We start from the raw sequence: 12,606 nt of genomic DNA on the forward strand, positions 1-12,606 counted from the left end.
CTTTGGCATATTCTCGGCTAGATGGCGTTGACGGTTTCGTTTGTTATTTAACAATTTTAACACATATCAGTGAAACAACATGGGTCAAAATCATATTAAAAATAATAAATGCATATAAAAAATCAATTATCCATATTTATATACATTCAATAGTATTTTTATAATCTTCATTTTTAGTTTTAATCGTGTGTCGATAGATGGCAGTGTACTACTGTGGCTACAAAAAATACTTTGACAATCCGCCTCTATACTATCTCTCTTTGATAAGACTTGATAAGACGATATTACTTGCCAAATTTCATAGTTCTAAATCAAAGGCAAGTAAAGTACCCTATACATTTTGATTCCGTTGAGTGTCGAAATTTACGGTTTTGCGGCAAAAACGGCCGTATATTTTTTTTTATGTTAACTTAGAAGTTTTTTTTTTCACAGCTTTAAGGGACTGTTGACCTGAGTATATGGTTTTAATTTCAACTCGATACCTCCACGCGTTCCCGAGATTATTTTACTGATATGCGTTAAAATAGTCAAATAAACGAAACCGTCAACGCCATCTATACGAGAGTAGTCCAAAGGTAATGGCGCCATCTGATCGAGAATCAAATTTTCTTGATTTTCGAGGCACGTTTTTTCCTTAGACTGTATCCATCTATTACGGAGTTATATCTATATTTTCGAGATAAAGGGTCTCAACAGACAGACGGACGGACAACAAAGTGGTCCATAAGGGTTCCGTTTCTTTTTATTCCTTTTGAAGTATGGAACCCTAATAAAGTACCAATATTAGTAGTAGTAGTAAATCACTTTATTGTACAAAACAAAAATTGTTAACATGAAATTCATATAAATTTAGGTACAAAGGCGAGCAATATTAGGTAAAACTTCTGAGAACTTTTCCAACCTTTTGCAATTTACCGCAACTTGCACATTTATAGGGTATCTCGCACGTTGCAAGGAACGGCACAATTACGTCAATTGCACAATGTTTATTGGGTTCGGGCGGAGAAGGTCACTTTCTTAGGACGTCACTTTCTGAGTTAGTCACATTCTGAGGACGTCACATTCTGAGAACGCCACTTTCTGAGTACGTCACTTTCTGAGTTCGTCACATTCTGAGTTCGTCACATTCTGAGGACGTCACTTTCTGAGTACGTCACTTTTTTAGTGTCACCATCGCCCACGTATGGGCCCAGGACCAGGAGGATATTTATTTCACAATTTTCATATCGGTCCAATGGGAAACCTTGTTCAGTACCACCACCAGCACCATCTTAATACAGTTTTGACATTTGGGATCACGACCCCAAAATCATCCAGTATACCTAGTCGGCTCATAAGTTCTGTCACTGGCCTTTAAAATTTAAATTTGGAACTCCTAAAACAAAAACCGTTCTGCATTTGAATTTCGAATCTTTATTAAATATTTGAGTAGTATAATTTTGCAATTTTCTGTTTTCTTCAACATGGAGTGGACGCTTAAAGATAGCCGTACCGCAATAATTGCACTATATCGTTGTGGTCACTCGCCGACTAATATTTTTAAGCTACTTGAAAATTTAAAATTCTCTAAGATTTGTGTATCGTACCATAGAAAGATACAGTGAGGTCTCTAGTTTAAATGACAAGAAAAGAAGCGGTCGTCCGCGTACAACTAGGACTCCAGCGGTTGTACAAGCAATTAGGGCACGCATTGCCAGAAATCCCGCTAGGAAACAAAAAGTTATGGCCCTCCAGATGGGTTTGAGCAAAAACACGGTGAAAAGAGTGCTTAATCAAGACCTGAAACTTCGTGCTTATAAACGAAAAACTGGCCATCTTCTCAATGGTCGGCTTAAAGCTTTAAGGCTTAAAAGATCTAAAGCTTTATTGAAGAAGTACGCTAAAAATAAGCACCGTTGTATACTGTTTTCGGACGAGAAAATTTTTGACATAGAAGAAAACTGTAATAAACAAAATGATAGAGTGTACGCTCGCAATAGTAAAGAAGCGTCTAATAGCATTCCCCGTATTCAAAGAGGTCATCACCCTTCATCTGTGATGGTTTGGCTGGGAGTTTCTTATGCGGGCGTCACTAGTATGCATTTTTGTGAGAAAGGAGTAAAAACTAGTGCCAAAGTGTACCAAGACACGGTGTTGACTAATATTGTGAAACCACTATCCCATACGATGTTTCTAAACCAGCATTGGGTTTCCAGCAGGACTCTGCTCCAGCCCATAAGGCAAAGTCTACACAAGCCTGGCTCGCCTCCAATAAAATCGACTTTATACGGCATGAAGATTGGCCCCTTCTCTAGCCCAGATCTTAATCCTTTAGACTATAAAATATGGCAGTATTTAGAGGAAAAGGTGTGCTCAAAACCTCATGCAAATCTAGACTCGCTGAAAAAATCTCTTGCTACGGCAGTGGCCAATATCGACATGAAAGTGGTGCGTGAATCCATTGACGACTGGCCACGAAGACTTCAAGCCTGTGTAGATAATTATGCCGGTCATTTTGAATAAATGTTATACATTTAGATTCTCTAGTTTATAAGCTTTCAAACGCTGTACAAATTATACGGAATAAACTTAAACTTTTGATTTTATTTGATACTATGTATATGACAGAACTTATGAGCCGACTAGGTACAATTTAAAGCGATATTGGGATAATCTCCAATTGAGGGGGGATTTAAATCTACCTACTCGGGGCAGAGGTGTGGGGTTAGAGGTGGCGTATCTTTATTTGACGTTCATAAGCGCATTGTAATATGCCTACTTGAATAATAAACTATCTTTATCTTTATCTAAAGATGAATTGAATAGCAAGCGGTCATAGTTAAGTCTCCAACCCTCCCTCCTCCTATTTGCATCGGTTTCCTCGTCACTGAGGGTCGTGGGTCGTGGCCACTTCTAAGAGAAGCTGTTCTTAGAAGTGGCCACGACCCTCAACAGCACAAAAGAAAGCTTCTCTTTGACAATCAGTCGCCATCTCTTTCTGTCTGTCGTTGTATCAAGAGCTGAGCGAATTGAGGCTGTCCATAGCTGGCGCCCGGGGCAGTCACCAAACTTGCGCCCCCTGACGACTGACAAGTTTCCCTGCTGCTGCCTTTTGCCCATTTTGCCCCCCCCCCCCCCTTGGATGGCGCCCGGGGCACTTGCCCCATCTGCCCCCCCCCCCCCCATAGTTACGCCACTGGTCCATAGCATTGGGCTTCTTCGTCTCGTCCGGTCACCATACCATAGTAAAAACTATTGAGTAAAGTGTGCAGAAAATAACGTCATTCATTCATCATTCGTTCGTCATTTCATTGCAGGTTTATAATCCCCTGTTGCCATTAAAAAGGCAAGTCGAATAACACTATAACACTTGTTTACTTCTTAGAAAGAGGTGTTTGTTCAGCAAATGCGGTCACCTCAAGCCGGTAATAATTAATATGATTAATGTAACATTTAACAGCCTGTAGCGAGGCACTATCGCTGCAATGCTAAATATTCAGCTCACTCATTACTACAGCTCACCAAGGAGCGAGTTCAAGCCTCATTGTACCATAGGTAAGCATAGTCCTACTAGAGACAAAGGAAAATTCTGCGGAGTAGTTACAATTCATATTTAAGTGACAGCGTCGCACACCGCTTGCAAGAAAAACGCCAGGACGACTTACTTGAGACAATGGAATCTGAACCTTCTTCCGAGTAGTTACAGCTCATATTTAAGCGTCAAAGGCGCCTGGTGCCGTGCGCCCGCGACTATTCGCTTCCATTGAAGATGTCATTTAAATATGGATTGTATCTTAACTACAAAAAGTTCAGTTTCCTTTGCACGAGCCGCAACTTTAGTTTTGATGTGAAACGAACGATTTGGGTCATAATACGCTGGTTGGACTTAAATGTGTACGAGCAAGCAATGAAAATATACACGGTCAGAACAATGTGGTTGTAAACCGTAAGTAGGGCTTGCACCTGAACAATGTAATTACGGGAAATAAACTTTATTGCTTTGCGATAAAGTGCTTTTTAGAATGTTTACATTGGTTTGATTTGAAAAGCAAGGCGCTCGTTTTCAGGCTCTAAGGTTTATGTAAAACCCTACACCTCTACCTATTAGTATAAACCCCAAATGGCCGTGCATAGCTTGATATTACATATATTGTTTCTCTATGCATTAGTTATACCTAAACTAAAGGGGCCCACTGATTACCAGTCCACCGGACGATATCGGCCTGTCAGTTGTCAACTGTCAAATCTTTGTTCTAACTGACAGGCTAATATCGTCCGGCGGACTGATAATCAGTGGGCCCCTTAAGAGTTTTAAAACAACACGATTTTGCGAGTATAGATGCTTAATTTACAGGATTGATAACCTTTTAAATTTGTGGATTCTCTAAACAAACATAATACGGCTCGCCTGGTTTTAAGCGATCACCGTAGCCTATGGACACCTGTAATTCATTGCCTATTTGGTTAGTGTTTCCAGTTAGGTAAATGCTGCATTTTTATGCTTGTTCAACCTCCACAGTACGACTTGGTTGGCGTTTGACTCTTTCTAATTGTTATATTTGTTAGAGAACCATTGATTTTAATTAAAGCTTACAGGTATTTATGCAAGCTGGTTTATAAACTTCTATCTGAGTATCATACAGGTTGATAATAAAATCGAACCATAAAACGGCCCTAATAGAGAGCAAGGTTTCTTAAACTTTCTATCCCACCTACCTACCCCTAATCATTGCTCAGACGACCACGACATGACGAAAAAACCGGACAAGTGCAAGTCGGACACGCCCTCCGAGGGTTACGTACTTTTTAGTATTTGTTGTTATAGCGGCAACAGAAATACATCATCTGTGAAAATTTCAACTGTCTATCACGGTTGATGAGATACAACCTGGTGACAGACAGACGGACAGACAAACAGACGGACAGATGACTCTTAGTAAGGGTCCCGTTTTTACCCTTTGGGTACGGAACCCTAAAAACAGCCCTTCTCGCTTGTCGCCTTTCCCTTTGCGATCGCTGGTGAACCCCTGGGGTTTGCGTACCTTTGAGAACCCCGGCATAGAGGGAGGCTAGAAGTAATCGCTGGTTAAAAAACGTGGCTAAAATTTCGTTGCATAACGATTCATTATACACCGCACGCAAAGCGTAAAATTGTCAGCATTCGTTATCAGTATCGTAAAGATATCGCGGCAATAACTCGGGCCCCACGAGTAATCGAATCCGCGCAGATTGCGAAGAAATGAGCTCTGTTATCGATTTATAGGCCCCTGGTTTATTATTTGCACGGATTGTGTAAGTCTATCGATGTTTTAGTGTGGTATTCGGAAATTGTGCGTGGATTAGTGATAACAGGTAGAACTAGGGTCACCGACATATCTCGCAGAATTGCGAATCTTAAGTGGCAGTGGGCGGGGCAGGGGCACATTGCTCGCGGAACTGATGGCCGGTGGGCCGGAAGGTTCTGGAGTGGCGTCCGCGTACCGGAAGACGAACTGCCGGTAGGCCTCCAACGAGATGGAGCGACGAAGATGGATGGATGGATGGGATGGATGGTGAAGGTCGTGGGAATTCGGTGGATGCGAGCGGCACAGGATCGGTCGTAGTGGCGAGCCTTGGGGGAGGCCTATGTCCAGCAGTGGACGTCTATCGGCTGACATGATGATGATGATGATGATAGTGATAACAGAAAGAAAAACTTGGAGCTCCCTTTGATCGCTTAAGACGTCAACTGGTCGACGACTGGTCTGGCCTAGTGGGTACCCTGCCTGTGAAGCCGATGGTCCTGGGTTCGAATCCCGGTAAGGGCATTTATTTGTGTGATGAGCATAGATATTTGTTCCTGAGTCTTGGGTGTTTTCTATGTATTTGTATATTATGTATATCATTGTCTGAGTAACCGCAACACAAGCCTTCTTGAGCTTACTGTGGGACTTAGTCAATCTGTGTAAGAATTTCCTTTAAAAATATGCGCCAATCGCTAGTAGTTGTTAGCGTCAATTATTGGGCAGTTTACCCTAGAAACCTATCCGTATGGTAGACGTCGCTACAAACCTTTTTTACCTCCTAACGGTCCTAGAGTTAGACCAAGAAAAGTCTGCAGCGATTTTAATAGCATACGCAGTGCGTTATTTTAAACGTCAAACTTGTATAAAATTATGACCTATAAATAACAATTGCACTGCGTGTGCTACCAAAATCGCTGCAGACTTTTCTTGGTCTAACTTTACTTATAACACTAATTCAGTTCGTTGAAATTTGAATTTCATTTCTCAAACAAAACAATATCAACTCTATTTCCTACAGTATAGATTCAAATTTCAATAGCAAATTTTGTATTTTTCATTTGTATGACATTTCATTTCAGAACGCTAAAGACCAATAAGAGGTTGCTATCGTCAGAATTAGCTTGATACAAAGCAGCCTTTTTGTAATAGGTATCATAAATAGGGTCACCCTTTAATAAGTGTGCTATGGAAATCAATTAATATCCACTGCCCACCAATTAAACTGATTAATTGCGAAATAATTGATTTCAACACCCACAACTCAACAGCATTGAGAATTGAACTATTTTAGGCATTAAATCGCAATTTTCAATGATATTGTATGTATGTAGTATCATTGTATATACAGAAATTTTTATTTACATACAAGATATATACAGTGGTACTACGTAAACGAAATTAATAATATTTAATCACGAAGCGTCTGGTTGACGTAACTGGTGACCGAAGAGCTGGCGGCTTTCTCGCACAACGTATCAGCATTGCGATACAGCGGGGAAATGCCGCCAGCATCCTTGGTACAATGCCTCAAGGGCCTATTTTAGATTTAAGCTAGTTATTAATTTCGTTTACGTAGTATCATTTGGATTTCGCTTTTCCAAAGTCAATATAAGTAGGTTAGGTGTTTACCAGGTTGAATTTAAACTCTCTTATTACTTCTAGATATTTATTAAACTTCATGGCTATTTACAAATGTTATTATTTTTATATTGTATATATAAAATATTGGCAATTCGATATATTTGAATGTACATCCTCAAATATTGAGATACTCTCCTTACGCCACACGTAATCATTCAGTTTTGCCTACAATTTGCACTTTACGTTCCTGTAAAGTAAAAAAACTATCAATTTTTACCCGAAAGTCGAATCTTCAAACCTTTAAGGAATATTTTCAAATTAGATTAGAGATCATAGGAGTTTTTAAGTTATTCCTCACTAAACAAAACTAGTAGGTATTTAACTTTTTATACGTCATAATGTAGGCAAAACTGACTAAGCGTTGCTAGGTTGGAAAATATATCACTGTTCTTAAAGTTGCCGTTTTTAATACTAGTTGTTAAAGCAGCAATGGTTGAAAATATACCATTTACGTTCCAAGCTAACAATGCTTTGGATAAAACACAATACAGAAACAAATAGTACCATTGGCTATAGTTTCCTAACAATTCTAAACCGTATTGCTAAGACATACGGTACATGGTCAGTTCAGACTGAAAATGTATACTAAGGTTGAAGTTGATTTGAAATAATATCTGCCTATTTATATCTTAAATTAATAGGGATTATTTTCTCCATTCTGTTTTATCCGTACACTCTTTACACGTTTTTTGTACCCCATTTTTCTTATAAATAATGAAACTGAGCGATATATGCATCGTCTAATTTATTCTCTCTACTTAATTAGTTTTTAAAATTCATATTTAGAAGCTACCAACGGCCATTATCAATTGGCACGGATAATATCACTCTTTATTTGTTTTTTTCTTTTGTATTACAATCTGATATTGTTTTAAAAATATTTTTTATCTATGAAACTTATGTTCGTATATTGCAAAATAAACTTACAAACTATAAATTAAGCTAATCATTTAAAATAGTTTATTGATTTAATAAGATCTAAAATTGATTTAAGTTGGATTGAGCTCCACCTCCAATATCTGGCTAATAATTAGATAATTACATAAACTCATATTTATACCGGGTGTTTCCTGTAACACGAGCAAATAATTAAAACATATATTGTACTTCTTAAACAATACATATAACTTTCTTTAGACTTCCTATTTTTCATACAAAATAAATATTATCTTTGTACGCTATTATCACTGCGATTGACATTGCTTGTCACCCCTAAACATCAAAATTCGCAATATTGTCGTTTGTAAACCTCTCAATACCTTGATACTGGCGAAATAGTCCCACTGGGCTGAAGCCATAATTTTAAAAGAAGAAGAAGAAGAAGCAATACATTGCGTCTTAGAATAAACTTTTTTTACAGTCGATGAACAAATGTTGGTCAGTTTGAGAAGTACAGCTTACAATTTTTAATTTTTGCTCATATTACAGGCCACACTCGGTGTATTGTATAATTTTACCTCGTTAAGGAAATTCTCAATGAATTCCCTAAACATCTTAATCTAATTTATGTCACTTTTGATACTTCATGTTTCAACATTTTTACAAATATGATAAAATGAAACTGCATTTCCTATCGCGCAGGTTTTACAAGTTTCGCATAAAAAGTAATCGCACTTTTGTTTAACGATATAAGCCTGTTGATAAGGCTTACGGCAGAATTATATTGCACACAAAAACTTGCATGCGGATGTATGCTTTACGTATTTGTAATAAGGATAATTTTGCTAAAGAGATATCGAAAGGTCGAAAGTTTTGTCACGCATTTGTGACATTATATTCTAATTGGATAATGTAATAACAACCTTTGTGGTGACCTCATTTAACAAGCAGCCTTAAGAAAACGTATACGAGTAATACAGTACGTATTCAGGAGCGGCAATAAACTCCAATGAGACTAACATATTAAAATTATATTAACGGGTTATGCACGTATTAAGTCGAATAAACGCTCGACATGTTTGAATACATGTGACGCGCTCGACCAGTAAAGGTGCAGTCGGTGCTCCGTCAAGAAGATCCTCGAAAATTGGATCGAAACATGTCGAGCGTTTATTCAACTGAATAAAGTGAATAAACCGTTTAAATATTTTAAATACATCGGTTAGTTTTTATACTGAATATGATATTATCAATGCATATTATTTAATTAATATAATGCATAAAAAAATTGAAAAAAATATGAATATAAAAGCAGGAGGTATAATTTTAAAAATCCGAATCCCACTCAAGTTGTATTTACAAAGTTACGGTGCGAAAGAAAACTAATCTTAGTTTAAACTCAATCGCGGATAATATATATTATGCCTTTGTCATTCTTTGTTTACTAATTTTCTATGTTTTTATATATATTTTTCATTTAAAAGTTCTATTATTAATGTAGAATGCACTTTTTAACTGAAACGGTTAAACGGTTGATCGCTTCAGTTAAATAGTGTTAGTGTTAGTAATACTTAAAGTTTAAGTAGTTATACAGATTTGTGTTTTATACAATTTCAATTCCATATTTCATTTTTGTGGAGAAGTAGTTTTCAATTTGTAAACTGTATAATTATTTAGGGCATTGAGCTAAAAGGACTAAGTAAATTTTAATCAGAATCCCTTAGTTCAACCACCTAATATTGCTTATTCTAAAATTGTATTTACCTACAACCTATACTAGATAGTCAAGTAATCTAATCATATGTATCTATTATTGTACAATGCACACAATAGGCTGGCCAATTGTGCGGATTCCATACAAAGAGTATGATATCAAGTCGGGAATATTCATTTCGATATTTGCTAATAACTCTGGGTACCCGACAATTTTGGGTTTCCTTAAGTCCAATAGAATATAATTTAATTTTAATTTGTTTGTGTCTTACACTAAAGAAAATACCATTTACTTATAAAATCAGACCAAGCTAACTCTGCACAGATCTCGCAATGACAAATTGTATAGATGTCGTCATGGACGTCAAAGTATGAAAATATGACGTTAACAACACCTCTACACGTTTGTTCTGTCAAATTCGGTTTAAAGTTAGCTTAGACGGACTATCATCACATATGTGGCTTTCCATCACAGAAGGGTCCTTATGCAAGGACGTTTTCATCTGAAATTCCGATCGTAATTCTGATAAAAAGGTCCTTATTACAGAGGAAGCATAAGGACCTTCTTCTATCCCAGGTAGCAAAATGACGTCAAATGACGTCAGCGACGTCGTAATGACGTAATAATGCCGTCATTATGACGTTGCTGACGTCATTTTACGTCATTTTGCTACCTGGGATGGAAAGCCACGTATATTCATTGGCTTACCTTCGTTCACACTTAGCTGACCTCAACTTACATTGGTACCAATGGTAAGTTAAAAGGTTACTTGCTTTTAGTGCATTTAAAATTCTGTTTTAATTAAGTATAAGTGCCACTTTCAACCAAAAGGATACTTATGGTCGCTTGTCAGTAAGGCGCTATTTCTATATAGCTTCAATTAGAAATCAACCAGCGACAATGTGGTACCTTTTGAATGAAAACGTCACATATGATCATGAAACGATACATCGAATGTAAAGTGTAGGATGTATGCAACATGGATACTATTTCATCTATTCCGTGTCAAAAATACATACACATTTATCACTTTATTGCAATGGAATAAAGTTGAAAATTGAATATATATTTTTACTACTGTTCTACTTATTACTAGAAAGCCGTGCGTAATGGAATAGCCAAATACACGAAATTCTACATTTCACTAACACAATTGCTTATGCACAACTTTGGGAACAAATCAAATTATTTTATTAAATATTTTGATTTGTTTTTTTAAGTAGTCACACTACTATATATAAATTATAGACTAAAATAGATGTCATATATTAAAGAAAAAGTGACGAAGCCCTCCAGTGGCAAAGGCCGGAGTGGGGACCATAACAGAATTTATACGTCATTATGACGTCAGTGACGTCATTATAACGCCATAATTACGTCATTATAACGTCGCTGACGTCACTTTGCTACCTGGGGAAGCCTTCACCACTGGAGGGCTTCGTCACTTTTTCTTTAATATATGACATCTATTTCAGTTTACTATTGCTTAGGTTTAAACTAGTAAAATAGGTTAACAAAATTGATACCCTTTTTCTAGAATGTTTCTGGATTTGATTATCACTTATTGAGATAAGACTTACTTACACTTCCCCTTATAAAAGTGTTAAGTATTGTTATGTTACGCATTTCAAACATTCCACAAGTTTGTCTCTTAATGTAGTGTATAATTGTGCCATTTTCAACCAAAAGGGTACTTATTGTCGCTTGTCAGTAAGGCGCTATTTCCATATAGCTTCAATTAGAAATCAACCTTATCAACAAGCGACAATGTGGTACCTTTTGGTTGAAAACGTCACAATTGTTTTCTATCGTATTTTTTTGGAAACGTTCGTATTTGTCACGCTACGTCAGTCAACGTCAGTACTTTTTGTACCGAGACTGAGTGAAATAGCAACACACGCGACACGACACGACACGACACGACACGACACGACGTTCGACACGTTCGAACGTTTCCGTGAAAATAAGTATGCACTACATATGTACAAAGTGTTTTTTATCTCACGCAATTTACCTGCGTATTAATAAATACATTTTCTTTAGGGATTTTCTACTCCTTTTACCGCAGGAATAGAAAATTTCTTAAATTAAAATCTTCAAAAAATTCGTGTTTGTACAAACAGCAACACTCTTACCTGTCCATCAGTGGACCTTATGCCTTTAAAAAGGTTTACGAACTGTTATATAACAGTGTGGGCGATGGTACGAGACAGACATTAGATTATTCCTTTCAGGTTGATTTCTAATTAAAGCTATATGGAAATAGCGCCTTACTGACAAGCGACAATAAGTACCCTTTTAGTTGAAAATGGCATATTTGTTTGCTCTGAACGGAGAGGTAAGTACCCCCGCGCGTGTCACTGTCAAGCGGGAGCTCGGGCGCAGCGTCGCGTCACCTTAGGAGGGACGCGACAGTATCTCGCTCGCGAGATAGATTACCCGCCTTTTTCTAACTGTATTAATTAAAGAGGGACCAGCCTATCTCGCGGGCGAGATACTGTCGCCCGGCTGGTGATTCCTAGTAGAAACTTATACTATAAAAATCACGTTTATATGAGACAACCATTAAATAATAGGCACCATTTGAGGCATAGTTCTTTCGCTCTAAATGGAGAGGTTACAAACTCCCCCGTGTGTCACTGTGTGTGTGTCACTTTGTCGCATTACCACGGGAGTCCAAGCAGATATAACTACCTAACAAGTTTAATATCGTGTTTGTACTTGGCTCACGTTAGGTGAATGCCCCCTGGCGTGGCTAGGCCTCCTGTCCTCGGGACGCGGGGGCGGGGGCGGGGGGGACGTCGCATCACCGGGAGGGGCAGGAGCTGGCGGCGGACTTGGTGCTGAGGCACGAGAACCCGGACGCGCCGGACTGCAGGCTGGACATCGAGCCCCTGGGGAACAAGTAGCTCACATATAATATGACAATGTTAACTTCAAATTAACAGAGACGTACATAATAGAGACAGAAGATCGTACCTTACCGTACCGTCTGTACGTGAGGATCGTAAACCGTAATGATGTACACTGGTAAGTTTCCACTGGGAAACTTGTAATTGGCTCACTGTTTCTGTCATTACCTAAATTTGTTACTCTAAACTCTGTTAC

General features: G+C 38.0%; 1 protein-coding gene across 2 annotated transcripts in view; it reads right to left on the bottom strand.

Moving 5' to 3' along the window:
- Nucleotides 1–11,773: 11,773 nt before the first annotated feature.
- Nucleotides 11,774–12,606, bottom strand: part of LOC134746297 (protein real-time) — a 100,393-nt gene continuing 99,560 nt past the window's right edge. Inside the window, exon 17 of one of the 2 annotated variants that reach the window (XM_063680670.1) lies at nt 11,774–12,392. In XM_063680670.1, the coding sequence (XP_063536740.1) occupies nt 12,305–12,392 (88 nt within the window). In that variant the 3' untranslated portion in view covers nt 11,774–12,304. The remainder of the gene's footprint in view (nt 12,393–12,606) is intronic. The other variant, XM_063680671.1, reaches the window with a different exon arrangement.

This window comes from Cydia strobilella, chromosome 12 (assembly GCF_947568885.1).
Source record: "Cydia strobilella chromosome 12, ilCydStro3.1, whole genome shotgun sequence".
NCBI lineage: Eukaryota > Metazoa > Arthropoda > Insecta > Lepidoptera > Tortricidae > Cydia > Cydia strobilella.